General features: G+C 58.8%; 1 protein-coding gene across 1 annotated transcript in view; it reads right to left on the bottom strand.

The window, feature by feature from the left end:
- Nucleotides 1-4,825: 4,825 nt before the first annotated feature.
- The window catches only part of IQCE (IQ motif containing E), a 46,154-nt gene continuing 31,416 nt past the window's right edge, over nucleotides 4,826-19,563 (bottom strand). Inside the window, exons 17-23 of the mRNA XM_080830937.1 lie at nucleotides 17,756-17,923; nucleotides 13,366-13,389; nucleotides 10,908-11,018; nucleotides 10,319-10,440; nucleotides 9,270-9,370; nucleotides 8,176-8,307; nucleotides 4,826-6,730 (exon numbers count right to left, since the gene is read on the bottom strand). Coding sequence (XP_080687063.1) covers nucleotides 6,573-6,730; nucleotides 8,176-8,307; nucleotides 9,270-9,370; nucleotides 10,319-10,440; nucleotides 10,908-11,018; nucleotides 13,366-13,389; nucleotides 17,756-17,923 — 816 coding nt within the window. The 3' untranslated portion in view covers nucleotides 4,826-6,572. The remainder of the gene's footprint in view (nucleotides 6,731-8,175; nucleotides 8,308-9,269; nucleotides 9,371-10,318; nucleotides 10,441-10,907; nucleotides 11,019-13,365; nucleotides 13,390-17,755; nucleotides 17,924-19,563) is intronic.

The raw sequence follows: 19,563 nt of genomic DNA, 5'->3' as shown, positions 1-19,563 counted from the left end.
AAAATAGCGTGTATCTGTCTCTTTCTAGGCTACTGTAAACTTGTGTCTGCGTGGCATTTACCCATCTGCCCCTCCTTCCTCCCATCCCTCCGTCCGCCCTTCCCTCTGTATACAAATGTGGAGAGGCAGTGACGCAATGCTATTTACTGAACACCGACAGCGGTTCTCTCTCCGCAGAAGGACCCTGTGTGGCTGCTCTAAGCTTTTCTATTTTTTACAATAATGTGTTAGATGAGGGCAGGTGCTCAAGGCAGGTGGGAATGGGTGAGTTCATTCCGGGATGGTCCAAATATAAGAGGAGGATTACCCCCCAAAACACATCCTTGGGGAAAGAGGACACCCCCTTTCAGCCTAAGGGCCTACCAAGTATTTCATCCCAAGGGGCTCGCGGTGATGGCAGCCTGGACCCCTTTGGGAAAGCAGCCTGAGAGCCACAAGTTGGGGACCCCAACAGAGCTGACTAAAAACAGGTAAGAAATGGAACTCCAACTCGTCACCATCACGGGAGGAGAGCCTCACCTCTTAAGTGCTGTGTGTCCCATGAACCAGCCTTTGGGAAAGTCACTCTGGTCACATGGCCATGGTGACACTGTGCAGAGAGGAGCACCCATGGCCAGGCAGGAGCCGGCACCCCTGGAGAAAGATGTACTCACACCCGTCCTCGATGCTCAGGGAGAAGCATTTCCAGAGGCCGCAAATCCCCTATAGGTCTTTCCATGGCTGATGAGCCAACAGCTTGGCCAGGAGTGAGGATGACGGGCATTGCGAAAGTGTGTCGGGTGACTCGCATGGGATGCTGTAGATGCTGCTGTGAGCTCGTCGAACCCATGAGTGGCCTCTTATATGTGATGTAGATATGTATGCAGGACCCAAGGACACACTGCTCACCAACGAGCTGCTCTTGGACAATTTCATCCACACCTACCAATGGTGCCTAATGTTCACGTTGGTCACACGGTCCTTCTCAGTGGTCTTCTCTTTGGAAAAACAGAGGCGCCCCATATAGTTCAGCATGGCTTGAGTTTAGAGCCTGTGTGTATATGTCTGCTTTTTGTGTGTTTTATGTATTCATGAGTTTTTGTATATTCATGTTTGTGGTGCGTCTTTGTGATTTATGCATTTGCCTGAGCATTTGTATGAGAGTATGTGTTTGTGTGTTTCTGTGTGCATATGTATGTCTGCCCATGGAGGTTTGTGAGTATAAGGGGCAGCATGTCACATTCAATGGGGATGCCTGGTGGGCTTGCCCCATCTTCCCGTAGATACGGCAGCAGAGCAGGGGGCTCTGGGGAGTAGCCTGGGGCCTGGTGACCGACTGTGGGGTGAGGAGCGTGGAGGGAGACACGGGCAACGGCCAGGCTTTTGGCTCAAAAAACCAAGTGGCTTATGATGTTGTCATGGAGACAGCATCACTGGGCAGGGGCAGGTTCGGGGGTGAAGTTCAATCAAAGCTGGACCAAGCTGAGTTGAGGCACCTGAGGCACGTACGTGCAGATGTCTGTCTCAATATTTGGGGAGTCTGGGCATTGGGCATGGAGCCCTGGGGATGCCCGCGTCTAACAGACACGCAGGGGACTGGGCTGGTACAGGCCGGGGTGGGGAGGGGAGAAACTGAGTAGGCAGGGAGAGGAGACCCAGGGAAGGGCCACTGCATCAGTGCTGCCGAGAGGGACGGCCCTGGCGCCGAGCTGGGCAGAAGGCGGTCTAGGTGGGTGGTGGGGGAAGAGGCGGCCGGCCATCAGCAGGGACAGCCGCTCTGGGGCCCCAACCGCAGCCACCCCCGCCCTCCCTAGCTTCCATTCCCTCCCCGCAGTCCAGGAAAGGGGAGGGCTGAGGAAGCAAGCGGCCAGGCTGGGCTGCCTGAATGAAAGCTCCAGGGGCCTTGGCACACATTGGACCCTCTCCTTTGATTCTCAGGCTGTTCTGGGGCTTAATTAATGAATAGCTCAGGGGCACCCCTCTCCCTATTCAGAAACGATTCCATGGAAACTTCTCACAGGTTCCTTCGGCAGGCTCTGGCTAATGGGGCCGCCCCTCCAGGCTGTAACGGCCCCGCTGGGTTCCCAGCATGTTAATGGATGGTGCTGGCCCAAGGCCATCATCAGCCAGTGCCCCAGCCAGGAACGGGGACCTGTTCCTCCTCCTCATTCAATGTCCTCAGCCCAGCAGCAGTACTGAAAGGAACCAGGGACCGGATTCCGACATTTCCCCCCATATTCCCTGGCGACTTTTGAAGAACCTCATATTTAAAGTCATCTTGGCAAGGGCCTGGGGGTAACTTGCAGTAAGAGTCTGTAAGGACTCCTGGTGGGGCAGGCTGAGCACTGCTTTCAGACCGACAATTCCCGAAAGCTGAAAGCCAGTGGCAGGAGCGGGGAGGGGGCGTGTGTGCACGCATGTGCATAGGTCTATCTGCATGCATACCTCCATATCCACGCGTTTGGCTGTGCCTGCTGGCTGGGGGCCCGATGCTGGACCTCACTCCACTCTCTCGCCAGTTCTAGCTGAGACGCCCACCCCTGGATGCTCTGGGGAGAACGCACGGGGGCGGGCTCATGGCCAGGGAAGGGGTCTGCCGTGCCCTGCTCCCCGACGCTGTGCAGACTCAAGGCCCAGGCCGCTGCTCGACAAAGCATGAAGCCTTCCGAACAGGCCAGCTGCCCACGAGACCCACAGGGATAGGGCATGAAGTGGGCTCGGGCAAATGCTGGAGGCCGCTGACAAGTCCTTGGAGGGGCTTCCGGCAGATTCCAGGGGCCCTAAAGGCCCAGCAAGCAGCTGCGTGCAAGCAAAGCCGGGCACTGCAAAATCCTGGCAAGCAGTATCCCCAGAGAGTAGCTCTCTCCCGTCACCGGAGGGTGGGATTCCTGTCCACAGTTCCTTCCCTGCTCCTCAGGTGAAAGGTGAATGGAATTTGGGGAAATGCACTGGGCCGGCCTGGAAGAGGGAAGTGGCGAGGTGAGAGGGAGCAGCCGCGGGGTGGTGGCAAGGCCCCTTCCTTCCAGCAGGCCCTCAACACCCGAGCCGGTGCTGCCACCCAAGCGATGGGCCAGAGGCCCAGGAAAGGCATGTTTCTCAACCACGCCGGCCGCCGGGTTTGCACAGTGTGGGTGACAGCGTCACTCCCCTGGGGGCCCTTAGAAGCAGTAGGATTTATGGGGCAAACGAGATAAGTACCTGTAAAACCACCATGATTGACCAAGGCCAGTCCTGAGTAGCACAGACTGAACCCGTATCCCGTCCAAAGACTCACATACGCACGCCGCGTAAGGTAGGAGTAATTCTAATAAAAACGCTGAGGATCTGCAGATTCTTCTGAGCCACCCGATGGTGTCGGGATCCCCCCTGGCTTTTAAGAACACTGGCCCGGCCGGGATCTGTGGCTAGTGGACTGCTGGGAACTTGGCGAGGTCGCCCGCTGGACCCCTGATCCTCAGAGACATCCGTGAGCCCTGTGACAGCCAACCCTGCTCCGAAACCAGAGCGGGAGCTTGGAATGAGCTCAGGTGGGTTGTATCGAATTCAAATTGCGTTCAGACCCTGAAGGGTAGCGGGCTTTCTGCAGCGGGTAGTTATTTCTTGAAATCCCAACAAAGCCCTGCTGCTGTGCTCACCCTGGTGGACGAGCTAGGCTGGCCTCACGCAGGTGTTCTTGTGGGGACAGAGGGCTCTGGCCAGAAGGGCCGGGACACAACACAGGTGGCACGCGCAGCCAGGGCCGGCATCTGTTCCACAGACCCCCTCTTAGCTCATAGAGGAACGAGCAAACAAATGGGGCTGCCCCGTCCCCTGGAGGCCTGCGGGGCTCCGCCCCTCCTCCCTGCTGGGGGCGCTTCCCGGCCCGCACCCCACTCCCGGGTCACTCTGCAGAGACACCCGCAGCCGCGCTCCCTGAGAACCACCCACCTCCTGGCTCGCCACACGCACGTGTCTCACGTCTGCCCACGGTCCGGCCCACACACCAGCTGGTCCTGCCCCGTGGTCTTCTCACTGGCACCCGCTCCTCCTGCCCTTTCTCCTCAGCCCACGCTTGCTGGGTGGGTAGGAACTGAGGGCTGCAGATGCCACGGCACGGCCTGGACTCATGTGTCATTGGCCAGCACCTTCAGACAAGTGACACAACGGTCCATCCCTGGCTCCTGGGCCAGGGTCTCCCCCACGTCCTGGTGACAGGAACAGCATCTTGAAAGCCGGGCCAGGTCAGCGTGCATCCTGGGCAGTGGCCCCGGGGACCCTGAACCACACTGCTTTGGGAGGGTGGGCGGCCACGGCCTGGAGCCCTACCCCCACCCCCGTGGCCAGGGTGCCGGCATGCGCTCTGCCTGCGGCTGCCCTGGTCAGCCAGGACCGGGCACATGGAGGGTACTTGGGATGGAGAGGCGGCAGCTTCTCAGAGCACAGCTACCTACACAGACTCACGGTAAATGGTTCTGCTGCTGGGCGTCCCGGCTGATGCACGGGTGCCGTGACAACCCGGGCAAAGTGAGCCATGCATGGCCCTGGGCCTCCCCGCAGAAGGGCAGTGACCTGTGTCTCTGGGGTGCTCAGGGCCTTCTGGCTGGATCCCCTTCCCCTCTGTCTCGCGGGCCTCAGAGGGGACTGGCCCTGGGGTGAGCGACACAGCGGCCGCAGTTCCTCAGGGCCCCTCTGCAGCTGCGGCGCCCCAGCCCCACACCCAGGCCCTGCAAGCGCGCCGGTGCCCAGGGTTCTCCACGGGACCTGCGGGGTGACAGAGCCGCGGGGCAGGCCATCCCGCAGAGGCTGTGTGTGGTGGACATCAGCTCCAGTCACGGACTGGAGGCGCATCAGTGACCGAGGCAACTTTGAGACTGTTGGCTTTTAATGGATCAACAGCGTTGCACCCAAGTGCATAGACAAGTGTACACATTCACAGTTCTCTGCGGTGTTTCCTTGGAAATCCCCAAGTACAGGGGCTGACCTTGTCTTCTCAGCCCCGCCCGCTGCCCAGGCCCCTCTGGCCATGGCGCACAGGCCAGCCCGAACGCCGCGCGCAGCCGCCCCTGCCCTTCTCCCGAGCGGGCCTGGTTCTCTGGACCCGAGGCAGGGATGTCCCTTTGACCTGAGCCCCGGAGGCCACTGGCTCCTCAGAGCGAAGAGCGGGCAGGAAGGCCGCTGTTTGCGTGAGGGGTGGGAGCTGCGTCCTGGGAGCGTACAGGCTGCCGGCCCCACCTTCACTACCCCCTGGCGCTCGACTGGCCCCTGAGCTCTGAGCCTGCTCCCCGCAAGGGTGGTCCAGTCCCTGGGGAGCGCACCCCACAGACATCACAAGCCAGGGCCAGCAACAGATTCAGTCAAGTTACCAATCAGTTCGGCGCGAGAAAAAGAGAAAAGAAACGACGAGGCAGCCCATGACTGGACAAAGAAGAAAAGCTAAACGATCAAGTGTCCCAGCTGAATTTTTCTCGACCCGCTGTGGGAACAGAACCTAGCTGAGGAGACCCCTCCCACCGGGGGATGGCAATGCAGAGCGCCCCCCGCCACATGCCTAGTTGGTGCTGGAGCTGGAAGCTTCCTGACCATGGGGAGGATGGCCTGAGGTTCCCCAAGGAGACCATCATGCTCCCTCAGAAGGGCTCCAGGGGCCACCCTCGGTCCCAGCAAGAGTGAGCTTTCTAATGTCAGACACCTGACCTCAGGGACATGGGGCTCTAGAGACTCTTGAAATGCCACCCAAGCCAGAGGCTCTCCAGGTCACCATCAGCGAGGGCTGATCTCACAAATAACAGGCAAGACTTAGCTCCTGAGTGAGCTTTGTGCGGCAGAGGCCGGGCCGTGGAGCTGGGGTGCACATGCGGCAAGGGCTCGTGGGCTCCCTGCTACCCCTTCCTCAGGCCCTGGGGACAGCCAGCCCCCTTGCAAGTCTCAAAATTCCACCAGACTTCCTCCTGGGCATAGCAGCTCATGGGGACAGCGCCCTGGGGAGGTGGGGACGATGGCAGATGAGGGTCTGTGTGGAGAGGCGCAGGAAGGAGCGGCCCGAGGAGCCTAAGCCCATCTTGGGGCCCTGACATCTTCATGCCCTGTCACGGGGGTGGGGAGAGCCTGCCCTGCACAGGCCGATCACATCCCTCTCTTCCGGAAGGCATGGCCCCGGCATGTCCAGCCTGACCTACTTACTGGGAGGAGGTCGGGGCACGTGGTGTCAGAGAAGATATTGGCAGGCAGAAGGAGGTACTGCTGGGTGGCTCCAGACAGAGCAGCTCTTCCCAGCTCAAGGCCAAAGGTAGCCAGGAAGCCGCCACCCGGAGTGTGTGTTTGCCCGGCTCGCGGCTGCCCCCATCCCGGACACACGTCTGTCCGGCTGACCCTGAAAACCAGCCCAGACATGAAGCGAAGGCTTCAGGATTCCTACACAACCACCCACACAGGCGGCAAAACCACACCGAAGAGAAAAGCCCAAGAGAGCGCTGAGCTGTGGACTAGGTAGTTCTTGCCTAACGGGATAAATCACTTTCCAATTCTGGTCACTATGTCCTCTAGAGCGCACCTCTTCCTCAGAACCCTGAGCTCCCTGGCGGAGCCGGCAGCGTGCGAGGGCCCAGGGCTGGGGCCTACGGCGGGGCGGTGGCCTTCCTCGTGGGCAGCGCAGGAGCCACGACAATCTCATCTGAGTCATCCGAGCTGCTGTCATCTGCGGGCGGAGGCTCCGTGGGCTGGGGCTGGGGCTGGGGCTGGGGCTGGGGTGGTGGTCCTGAGGGAGAGGGCGGCCCTGCAAGGAAGCAGAGGAGGCTGTCACCCCAGCGGCTCAGGGTGGGACAGACCTTCAGAACTGTGTCTCAGCCGCCACAGAGCCACCTCGGCTGCCAAGCCCAGCTCTGAACACACTGGCCATCTCCAAAAGGCCAACACCTGCAACAGGTGAGGGCTGGCCGGCGGGGAGCCAGGGGCGCGCGCGGTGCTCCGATTCTGGGGCCGGGGTGGGGTTGTGACCTGAGGGCAGCCGGGGCTGGCGGCCACCAGAATGGGTCAGAGCCACCTTCCTCGAGACTCAGGCCTCCAGGCGGGGGAGGCAGGCGGGACCAGGGGATGCCCAGGGAATGCCGTGAGCTTCCCCACGGACACACCCCGCACCCCGCTTTCTTCAGCACAGCTGACTTCCCCAATCCTCAGTCCACCTGCACCCTGGGTGTGGGCTTGGTGGTGAGGGAGGGGAGGCAGGGGGGCGCCTAGTCACAGGAAAGGCTGCACTCAGACTGCTTGGGGACATGGCAGTCACAGGGCGGCCGGGCGCTGACTGCGCTAAGGAGGGTGGGACACCACACAGCTGCTGGCAGTCATGGGACTGGTCAGCTGTCCTCTGGGACTTCCGAGGGAACTATTAAAGGAGAGCCTCAGGACACTACAACACCTGTTTTCAAGCTTATCTTCAGTTTTTTCCGCTACAAACACTGGCACTGTTGGAACACACAAGGGCTGGTCCCACTTGCCCTGCAGGCTGCCCTGGGGGCAACCAAGAGCAGTGAGTTCGCACGCGGCTCTGCTGGCTCTGCGGCAACCTCTGGGCAGGGGGACGCGGCTGCCCCTTGAAGACGACACACGCTCCTTGAAGACGACACATGCTCAGCAGGAGGAAGAGGTTGCCTATGCGATGACAGTCACCAAACGTGGGGTTGGGCGAAATCAGCATGAAGCTGGTTTCTGCAGGATAATGTGAGCTTTGGGGAGCCCGGAGGTTCTAGATGACAGCCCCTCAGGCTCTGTGGGCTCTGCTCACCTGCACCTCACGTCCTCCCTGCACACCTGTGTGTCCTCCCTGCACACCTGTGTGTCCTCTCTGCACACCTGCACGTCCTCCCTGCACACCTGCGCGTCCTCCCTGCACACTTGCACATCCTCTCTGCACACCTGCGCGTCCTCCCTGCACACCTGCACGTCCTCCCTGCACACCTGCATGTCCTTCCTACACACCTGTGTCCCCCCTGCTCCCTCCCAGAGCTGCTCACGTTCGCTCCTTGAACTTTATATGTGGAGCTTGTGAAGCAAACACCAACGTCACAGGTCACAAGCTCTGACAGGCTAGATAGGGAGTGGGGACCTTCAGGTGAGACAAGGGCATTGAACTCTCAGCTCGTGCAGGAGATCCTCCAGGACCCAGCCCCAGAAGGGATGGGCTGGCCAGGCCCCCCACCCACAACCACGGCCTCCCCCACTCACCAGAGCAGGGCGGCAGGGCTGCTGGCTTCCCTGGCCCCCACGGCCCTGGTGCCTCGTCCTCGGCTGCCGGCCCCTCCACGATCTCCCCGCTGCTTGTGTCACTGTCCTGACCTGAAACAACACGCACCCGCCCTGCACAGAGCCGGCAGCAGATGCGGACAGGGCTCACTACCTCCACCTGTCTCTCTCTACCCCAAAGGGCTTTGGCTCAGAAATCTACTTCCTTGTAGTTTGTCCTGAAATGAAGCACCGCTCCCCACCAGCACCTGTCCTTCCCGGATTCCATCTGTGCAACCGAGAAGCTCGGGACATAACAGACCTCCCCATGAGCAGCGCATGGTGACTGCGTGGCACCCTCTCACACGAGACCTCAAGACGTGTTTCTGTCCAAGGGCAGCATCAAAGCTCACAACACGACCTCCCTGCTCGTCTCCAGCAGCAGTACCGAGAGTGCAAGCGAGCAGCATGGAGGGAGGTTCCCAGCCAGCGTGAGGGGCTGTCGGACTCATGGGGGCCCAAGAAATGCTCTAGTGGCCTTGGGCGGGCCTCTGCCTCACTCAGGAGGACCCAGGGCCCTGCCCGGGACCCCACATCAGCCGCCGGGCAGAGCAGGGACTGGGCCTCGCAGCTGGGGTGCGGCACCCCTGCCAGGTCCCAAGAGTTCTGCACTGTTTTCTACCCTAATGAGGTGGAAAAGCAAATACCAACAAAGGTTCATTCAAAACCAACACACAGGAAAAGCACTGGCCCAAGGGAAGGACACCACACGGCTGCAGTAGAGCCAAGAACAAAAACCGGAGACATACAAGCCACGAGGCTCCAACTGTGTGGCCCGTAGCTGGCTGGACACCACCATGACTGGCCCCTGAGCTGCCTCCCATGGGCTCGCCTTTCCCCGCAGCCCGAGGGATGAGGGACGAAGCCCTGTGTGGGAGGCTCGGTGGAGGCATCTCCCCGCCGATGGCCTCGCTGTATGGATGGGGGTCAGGCCCCGCCGCGTGCCCGCACACCCCAGGGCGGCAGCCACTCCTTGCTCAGAGCTCAGAGGGCCCCAGCTGCCCCTCGTGTGGAAATTCAACATGAAATGAAATTACCAGGAGAAGCAGGGCAGGGCGCAGCTGGCGGCTGGCGGGGGCTGGCCAGAGCGGGACTCCTCCTCCTAGAGGCTGCTGCAGCGGTTCTCTGGCTGGAGGCACTGGAAAAAAGAGAGAGAATGGCCGCGTGGACTTCACAGACTGCCCCTGTAGCCTGGGGGCCCGGCGGGACTCATGGAGGCGCTGGAGGGCAGCAGAGCTGGCACAGGTGGGCTGCAAGGGACACGGGGGTGCCCTCTATCAGACTCGCGGGCACATACCAAGGTCAGACCTCAGACACGTTCCTCTCCCAATCTCTCGTGCCCACTGCCATCTCCGTGGACATGGCCACCAGCTGTGTGGCTCTCCCTGGCCTGGCCAGGGCTGGCGGCACTGGGAGGGACCCTGACCTGCGCCGTGCCCCGGCCGTCCCAGCTCGTCCAGAACCGGGACCGTGAGAGTCTGCCTCCACCGCTCTCCTCTGGCAGAGAGGAAGCAGAGACCGAAAAGTGATGTGTGGACTGGGAAACAGGGGAAGCCTGAGCCGCCTACCCTCACGCCACCCCTCCACCCCCAGAGATACTCCCCTCGCCTCGCTGCAGATCCCACTCTGGCCGAGTCGACCTGGATGGGGTCTGAGTCTCTGCGGCCGTGGCCCCAGCAGGTGAGAGCGAGTGTGAGCTGCTGTGCGAGGGGCCTGACAACACCCATGTCCCCCTGAATGCTGGGGTCACATCACTTTTTTTTTTTTAAAGGGTGGTGTGTTAGGACAAGTGAGCCATCCTATAGACGGTGGGGACCAGAACCACACGGTGTGTAAGCCCTTCTGCTGGTTTTCCGCCAGCATGAGGAACCGTTCCAGGAAGGCCCCTCTGAGGGCCAGAACTGGCGGGCTACCCGACCCGCACGTGTGGGAGGGACTCTGCCCGGGCATTTGCGCTTGGTGACTCGCCAAGGTCCTGGCTGCCATACCCTGCGCGGGTGTGTTATGGGCTGCCCTTGTCATCAGGCACCTTCCTGCACCACGTCTCAGTAACACAGGACAGTGGTGGCCTGCCAGTTGGATTTACCTCTGCCTGACCCGTGCCAGGTGCGCCCGGAGGACAGACTGGATGGTGGTAATGGCCTCTTCCTGCCCTGGGTCATCCTCGGCCTGGACGGCGGGGCTTGGAACTTGTGGTGGCAGAGGGTCCTGCGGTGACACGACCATGGGGAAGAGAGCCCTTTGGGAGCCTCTGCCCACCTCCCGGGTGTGGCAGGGCCCCCGCCAAGCCCCCAGAGAGTCAGGTGAATGCAGCCCCATTCCAGGGAGCCTCCTGACACTCAGACTCTTAGAGATTCTTAGAATGAGTGTCTGGCCATTTTTGCAGAGGAGGGACGGATCTAGAAAATGCCTATCTTAATGCTTCCATCTTTACTGTGAGCTGGCATGCTGCCTAGTGCGTGAGCACCTCCAAGTAATGTGGCCCCCGGCGTTAAATCCATCCGGTGCCTGCACCACGGGCTCCGCCGCCGGGCCCCATGTGGTCCCCATGACAGCAAGGCGCCAGGGAGGACACGCACACTGCGATGCTGTGCTGCCCCAGCTGATGGGGCACGAGACGGGACACGGAGAAAGGGCAGGAAGCGCCCCCGCTGCATCTGGCCCCCCAGGGTTACCTGGCTGGGCGAGCTGGGCGGGCCGGGGGATTCTGAAGCACGCGCCTGGCTTGACAGTAGCTTCACCCGCGCTAGGTGTCCCCTGAAAGCTGCCTGGAGCACCGTAGCGGCCTGGCGGGAACGAGGGTGGGAGGGAAAGAGAAGTTAAGTCCCCTGGAAGGCGGCAGGTGCAGAGGACAGGGTCCTGAGGGAAAAGCTCTGCCAACGGAGAAAACAACGTCTCTCACTGGTGCACGGCCCCTATGCCACCCGCCAGCGCCTCCTGCAGGAAGAGCCACCCCCACCGCCCGTGCAGACAGAGGCACCTGCGTCCCCTCCCACAGTAAACCTAGTCCTCTGTTAAATGCCGTTCCGTTTAGCGGCCAGTACTCGTCCGTATTTTACATGCAGGTATGTTTCCATGTTGGGCAGTCAATCCCATGCCACGTGCTTTCCATACACATCTTCCAAAACCAAGTGGGGCAGACGTGGTCTCAGACTGTTGCCAAGGAATTATCTACCCTCTGACCTTAATCGTAAGTGGTTTCCATTTGGATGCTCTGTTAAGTCCTGAGATCAGTGTTCCGGACTCTGGGGGCAGCCCTGGCTGGACATGTCACAGCGTGACAAAGGGGTCGAGCTTTTTTCGCATCTCAGGGGAGTGCCACATGAGCACATGGGGGCCTGACGCGTCATGTGTCCAGAGGGCATGACCTTCCAGAATCATGGTCACTAGGAGGAACACCATCACTTTGTTGTTACAGGAAGTGGGGTGAAGGAGATGTTCTGAAAGCGGGGTTCAGAAAGTGGCCCAACAAAGCGTGGGGAGAGAACCCTCGTTCGGGCAAATTCGAACAATCAGGTACATGTGTAGACAGACCCGGGGGGCTCGCTGCATACAGACAACCTGGGGCAAGGGCTCACTATAGGCGACACAAGCTGGGGCGACGGCTGCTGTCGTCATAGCCACCAGAATCTGGCAGAAGCCCAGCCTAGCCCAGCCGCAGCCCCACACAGGGGTCCTGTCATCGCCTTGCCTGGGGAGGTGAGGACACGCAGGCCTGGGGGGGCCCCGGGGGACCAGCAGCAGAACACGACAGTGCATGCCAGCTGGCTGGCTGGTTGGGAAAGACGCTACACGGTCCTTTGAGGAGTCCCCAGCTCACCCACTCACCCACTCATCCCACAAATATTTGCTGAATGCTGACCATGTGGCAGGCACCATCTAGGAACCGTGGATACAGCAGTTTAAGAACAGAAGTGGGACTTACATAAATTGCAACAGGAGATAAGCAATTTAAAGCAAGCAAAATAGCAAAATGTCGAGGACGGATAAAAGCTACAAAGAGAAATAAAGCAGGACCCGGGGCTGGACTGATGGCTGGCACGGGGTATTGAGAGAGAGGGTCTCTGAGGACGCAACATTTCCTTTGTAAAGCGGAGGGGGCAGGGCCAGGCATGCAGGTGTCTGGAGGAAGAGTCTTCTAGGCGGAGAGAGCAGCCACTACAAAGGCCCCGTGGCACGAGTAAGCTTGGTATTTCCAAGGAGTCCCAAAGAAGCCTCCAGACTGGCTAGAGGAGAATGAGCAGGGCTGAGGGGTGGGGGTGGGCAGCGAGGGCGTGTGGCGTGGAGGGTCTATAGGCAACAGCTTCGGCTCTTGTTCCAAGTCTGGGAGTGAGTCATGAGCAGTGGTGGGTGTCACTTAACACTGAAAACATGCCACGCTGGAGGCTGCCTGGGGAACAGGCTGAGGGAGGGCACGGCAGCGCGGCAAGGGGCCTTGTGGGTCCCCATGCAGTCCAGATGGCTGCAGACTCCGTCGGGTCCCAGCACCCATCACAATGTGTTCTGCTGCTCACCAGACCTGCTCTCCTCCCAGGCAAGCTGCACTCCTGTGCACACCGTCTTCTGCCGGCAGCCCTTCCCTCTTAGCCTGGGAGCCCGCACGTCCCCCAGACCCTGGGCCAGGCCCTCCCGAGAGCCCTAACGCACGCCTTGCCATCCTGGCCTGCAGGGACTTGTCTCTACACCTTTCTGAGTCCCGAGGGCCCGCCGGGTCACTGGACCCAAACTGATGACCGAGAAACGTGTGTTGAAAAATCACTGAGTGACTGAATGACTCCGAACATGGAAAGTTATCCAAATAGTCATCCGGTGCTGGAATCACCCGGTCTGGTGGGTTTCACGAAAACAAGGCGCCAACACATCCCACCGTGACCTCGCTCTAGTGCAAGAATACGTATTGGAGGGGCGCCTGGGTGGCTCAGTGGGTTAAGCCTCTGCCTTTGGCTCGGGTCATGATCTCAGGGTCCTGGGATCGAGCCCCGCATCCGGCTCTCTGCTCAGCGGGGAGCCTGCTTCCCCCCTCTCTCTGCCTGCCTCTCTGCCTACTTGTGATCTTTGTCAAATAAATTTAAAAAAAAATCTTAAAAAAAAAAAGAATATGTATTAGAAACAGGTGACATAAACCTCACTTACCTCAGTCAGAACAGCCTTTTTTTTCTGAAATAAAGAGACAGATTATGAATTAACACAAGGATGAATTTTTCACAATACGGCATTCGTGTTCTCATCCTGGCCCTGCCACCGTCTCCGCAGACAGAAAGCTGAGCCGGGGCACCGGGGCGCACCCCTCACTGAGAGTCTGTGGAGGGCTCTGGGGTCCCTGTCCTCCCCTGCCTGGCAGACATTGCGGCGGGAGCCAGCAGCGATAACCAGATGGCCAGGCTTCTCTGGGCGAGCCGCAGTTAAAGATGAGCCTCGTTGCTGGCGTCCACGGCTCTCAGCCAACCCGCGGCAGCTCTCCAGGAGACAAGACCCACGAGTACCACCGTGGGCACTTATCTTCAGCCCCACGTGAGGAAGCCCCTTCCCCCAGCCAGAGCTGTCCCGACAAGGGGGTCCACTCTGGAATGGTCACACAGTGGCTGAGCCCCCGCCTGCTGGAGAAGCTACGAAGGGGAACCCCACCCTTCACAGGTCAGGTCACTGGCTCCCAAATCTGACCCATCATCAGAAACACCCAGGGACTGGAGAAGATTCAGCCACACCCACGGCTGAACAGTGAAGCCTGAGTCCTTCTGGTGTGGAAACCCCAGGATGACGCACGTGTCATGGGGGACAAGGGCCATAGTCCCTGAAACATACACCCGCCAGCTCCACGTCGATGTCGATCAGAATGCCTGGCCCCCCGCCTTTATAGAAGAGCGTATGTCCCTCGACAGATTAAGGAAATGCGGAGTATGAGGACCTGCGGGATGTACAATGAATGAATGAATGAATGAGTGGCCGAACGTTTAATCACAGTAACAATCAAGACCAATGAAGACCACGCAGATGAGGACAGTGCCAGCGAGGATGTGGGGTGAGCCGCAGGATGAGGAAGTCCAACAGGAAGCCTGGAAAGAGCGTAAGTGCAGGAGTGGAAATATGCTGTGACTTGAGAGAGAAGGAAAAGCCATGTTGCCCACGGAAATGGACCCTGAGTGGAGGAGGCATGTTGGACCGTGGCCGGCCGTTGGCCCTGTTGAGGGCAGCCTGCGGCTCACCTCAAAGCACTGGCCAGGAGGGCTCGGGAGGGTCCCGAGTTTCCTCCTCACAGCCGCAGACACCCCGGTACCCCGAGGTGAGTCTGAGACGTGCAGACCAAGAGGACCCTGGACTGAGGTCCCAGGACCCCGAGGTCTAAACAAGTGGCCTTAATTTTTTTTTTTATTTAAAGATTTTTATTTATTTATTTGACAGACAGAGATCACAAGTAGGCAGAGAGGCAGGCAGAGAGAGGAGGAAGCAGGCTCCCCGCTGAGCAGAGAGCCTGATGCGGGGCTCCATCCCAGGACCCTGGGATCATGACCTGAGCCGAAGGCAGAAGCTTTAACCCACTGAGCCACCCAGGTGCCCCAACAAGTGGCCTTTCAAATGCTTTATTCTCAGATGTAGGTATGTGCATTTGATTTTCCTGAGTTGTTTTAACGCAGAACCCTGAAGGAAGGACTCAACCCGTGAGTCAAGAAGGCAGCTGTGCCCAGCTCCCGGAGGGGCCAGCAGTGGGAGCCGGTGTGGGTGGCTAGGCCTGCCTGGGGGGTGGGGAGCAGTCAGCTAGGGCACTGCTCTTAGAGCACTGCATATTTTGTCTTTTTAAAGTTAATTAATTAGGACGCCTGGGCGGCTCAGTTGGTTAAGTGTCTGCCTTCGGCTCAGGTCATGATCTCAGGGTCCTGGGGTTGAGCCCCGGATCAGGCTCCCTGCTCAGTGGGAAGCCTGCTTCCCCCCACTCTCTGTCTGCTGCTCCCCCATTTATACTCTTTCTCTCTCTGTCAAGTAAATAAATAAAATCTTTAAAATAAAATAATTTAATTAGAGAGCTTTTTAACTTATTTAATTTGAGAGAGAGAGCATGAGCGAGCCGAAGGGCAGAGGGAGAGGGAGAGAATCTCAAGCAGACTCCCCGCTGAGCGAGGAGCCTGATGGCGGGGCTCGATCCCAGGACCCTGAGATCATGCTCTGAGCTGAAATCAAGAGTCAGCCACTCAGCCAACTGAGCCATCCTTAATTTGTCTTAGTGAAGCAAAGGCCTGATGGGGAGAAGGGTGAAAGGTGAGGGGAAAAGCTGCACAGACAGTCAAGTGGCTCAGAAGTGGCAAGCACCACCCAGGTCTGGGCTGAGGAGGACGGAGAGCTCGGGACACCCTGTTGTGCAGAAAATAAGGGTGCGCCAGCAAGACCAAAGTCACCAGAGCCAACCCCGAGTGCTCCCACAGATCAAGTGTGCGACACGATGAATGTGAAGAGAAAAATGACGCATTGATCTTAAAAGCAGCAGTGCTCCCTCCCCTGAGAGAGAGCGGGGGCAGAAGCCCACTGGCCCCCCCATCCCTGGCTTGGAAATCAGCGCTCACTTAGTACTTGAACGAAAACAGCGAAGCATTTAGCCTGCCTTTTTGGAAGACCATGGAGCTGTGCCCCGCTGACCAGCCGATGAGGAAAACCACTTTACAGAAGAGTGCCAGCCACTAAGTAGTGGGGGGATCTGAAGTCACCCCACAACCGTGTGAAAGATGGGCTGAGCTACGCAGCGTGAAGGGTGTAGAGCCACCAGCAGACGGTGGGCACCAGGGCTCACGGAGGCCACTCCCCCAACAGATGGATGGGCTCACTGTCGAGGGCAAGGTGTTTCCTGAGAACAGCAACATTACCCAGCACCTGCAGTCACACACGGGTGGGACTACCTAGCCTCACCTGGACCTGGAGGGGGACAGTGCACCCAGCACCACCTGCAGGGGCGTGCTCTGGCCAAACACGCCTCACCGGACCCAAGGCAAGCCTGTACACCCGATGTGCCACGTACGGGAAGTAAAGGGGACAGAGGAACAAGCTAAGGGCCACCCCAAGGACACAATCGGACAGAGGCAGGATGCGGGACGTCCTGCAGGAGACCGGCCTGTGCTCTTCAAGAAGAACATGACTTTCAAGAGAAAAGAAGGCGGAGGCTGACAAAGCACTGCGCAGGTTTATACAACCAAAGAGGAAGCTTTCACTGGATGCAGGTCAAGACCCAACCTTGACTGGATCCGGGGTGGAAAAAGACAGTTGAGCGGCATCCCGGGGCACGGGGACAGACGTGACCGTGAAGCGGACACCAGAGGACTGAGAGAAATTTCGGCATGTTTTGGGGCGTCTGACAGTGCGACATGTGGTCAGTGAGACGCCCTCATGCGTAGAAGACACTGAAGTTTCACAGTATCTAAGACTCTCACATGGTTGTGCAAAGAGACGATCCGCATAGAAAAGAAACACAGCTGCGTGTTAACTACTGTCGAGTCGGTGTGGGAGCAAGCATTTGTGCTGGGCCTTTGTGAACTCGTGGAATTCCTTCAACTATTCTAAGTGTTCTGTACGTTGTCATAACAAAAGGTGGGAAGAAACCATAGCTGGAGAAACTCTACAGACAAAACCGGAACTGAGATCGTACGATATTCAGGCTGGTAGAGGACTCTAGAGTCTCTGTTGGTTCAGCTGGAGAGATAGGGCTCTGCTGTGTTCTGCACAACTGGGAGCTCTTTCCGAGCACGCCGCTCGTTCAAGGAGATCGCCACCCTTACCCTGGGAGCTCAGGAGAGGGGCCCCATTCCTCCCTCCACAAGACAGCATGGGGGGGTCCCCCAGGCTTCATCCCCCCACTTCCCCCACCCTGGGCTCCTCTCTCATCCCTGCACTTCCCCACTTCCCATCGGCCCACTTGCTGCCGAGCAGGAAGGCACTCAGCACAGATCCACAGCTACTTGTTTCCTGGGGCCTGAGATGCACACGCTCAGCTTGGTGGGTGGTCTTCCCGTCCCCTAACCTCCAGGTGCTGTCCTCTGAGGAGCAGCCACTCAAGGCAGGTTTGTCATAGTCCCAGTAAAATGGACCACAGCTCGAGCTGCTGCCCCCCAGACAACCCCAGAAGAGGGGCTACTCTGGGGGTTTGAATTTCCAGTTGTTTCTGCAATGGGTGCATCTGCCTGGGGACCCTGTGCTCGGGCCGGACACGGGGCGGTGATTCCAGAGGGGGTCTCCCTGGCAGCCCGCCACCCGGCCACTGTGTTCACCCGGCCCATGGGCCAACAGAGGCTTCCGGACGAGACACTGCCATTTTCCACTGGCCAATGACCCCTGCCCTCAACGCCCTGAGGACGAGCTGAAATGGAAACCTCCCCTTCCTTCCTGCAAGACCAAGTCCTTCCCTGGCAGGTCCGGGTGCTGGTCTGTCCCTCAGCCCCCGTGTCCTCTCTCTGGCCGCGTCTAGTCCATCCCGCATTTCCACCTACGCCTGTGGCGCCAAGCCCGCAGCCCACGCAGCACAGGGACGGCCTCCACGGTCTCTCACCTGGCGTCGGTACACCTTCCACCGGGTCTGCAGGATCCTGGCTGCCGTGTCTCTTCGCCCCTCGGAGCAGCTGGAGGGGGGCCGGGAGCCCTCCTCACTTGTGTCTGGCTCCCAGTCCTGCTGAGAGGGCCTGCTGGTGGGAAGGGAAGGTCGGGGTTCTTCTGGGGTCTGTAGAAATTCAAGGTGTAAAGGACGGTTAAGCCAGGCAGGGAAGATGGGGAACGGATCAGGCGGCAGGATGTCGGCGGAATACAGACGGAGCTCGTCAGGCTAGACTCTGTTCTATAACACGGAGGAGAAATCTGTTGGTTCGGCACACTGCACGACTAACAACATCCCCGCAGAAACAACGTACAGCTAATAAACAACTGAAGGTCGGTTTTCATCCCCCTCCCAGACCCGGTGTGGCGGCGCTCCCCTGGGAGGACAGCACAGTGACACCACCTGTGGGTCGTGGCCCCTTACTCGCTGTGCCATACTTCCCGAGCTCAGGGACACGTGTGTGTTATTGCAAGGTCCACCTGCTTTTTGGGGGTCCTGTGTTTGGTCTTTCTTTTAATCTGAGACTCTGACAGAAAAAGGACCTCTGTGATGAAAGGCATTAGATTTCTAGCTGGGTTTTCCCAGTGAAAAGAGGCAAGAATTGCTATTTTGACCATTGAAATAACCCCGATTTCTACATACTCGAGGGCCCAAATTTATTATCTGCAGGGACATCTCTCGATAAAAATCAGCACACCAGACTGTCCTCCTCACCACTGGGGGCACACGTGGAGAGGAGACTGCCCTGCAGAAGACCAAAAATGTTAAAAACTGTGAAACTGTCCTGGGTCTGAGGCACCTGGGCCCCCCCCGAGCGGATCAGTCACAGCAGTCACCCAAGGTAAAGGAACATGCACTCAAAAACTCTTGGCAAACAGCTAAAAGAATTTTAAACTTTGGTAGACGTAGAAACTCCGGGAGGTGACTGTTAGAAACTGCCCCCACTGTCACCCCGTTTAAACCTACGACTAATGACTCACATCCCAATGCTAAGAACTGAATCCCACATTTGGAAATGCTTCTCCAGCAGGAAAACACCCAAAGCCTGTTACAATGACATGTGTGCCTGTAGAAAATTCCAACAATGCTAGAAGTAAAACAGTTCCCGGATGCCACCGCACAGAAGCAGCCGCACTTTGGTAATCTGTTCGGACGTTTTTCCAGGTGTAAGTTTTTTCTAACATCAGGGGGTCAGTGCTATGACCTTCTCTGGAGGACAGGGTCACAGGCGGCTTTTGGAGTCAGCAGACAGAGAACCTGATCTCCCCTGGCGGTGGCTGGACAGTGTCCCCGTGTCCCGCTGTCCCACCTGCAGATGCACCGCTCACCCACGGGTCTCCTGTCCGTGGTGTCTGCACCATGACCTCGGGGCTGCACCTAATGTCCTTGTTCCTATAGCTTTGTGGACAGCACGGCTCCCTCCCTCGGCCCAGTCTGTGAATGAACAGTGGGGTCCAAGACCCACTCCTGCCATTTGTGGGGACACCAAACCTCCAGGATGGATACGATGTCCCAGTGAGTACTGAATGTAACTCCAATGCCAGGCAAACGTGAAGGCCCTGCTGGGGACGCAGACACAGTGATTAAGGATGTCATCCTCCGAGGAAAAGAATGTTCATTGGGGCTTCCTCTTGACTCGGCCACAGGGCCTCACACTGAGTTAGTAGAGGATCGAGATCCCGAGTTGGTGGGATTAGCAGAAACAGCGGCACGTTTGTGGTTAGGGGCTTGGAGAAGCGGGCCTGGGCCTCGGGACCTCCATGACC

The sequence above is a fragment of the Martes martes genome, assembly GCF_963455335.1.
Source record: "Martes martes genome assembly, chromosome: 18".
In the NCBI taxonomy this organism is placed as follows: domain Eukaryota; kingdom Metazoa; phylum Chordata; class Mammalia; order Carnivora; family Mustelidae; genus Martes; species Martes martes.
The sequence above is the reverse complement of the archived record's forward strand: the minus strand, read 5'-3'. Positions and strand labels throughout refer to the sequence as shown.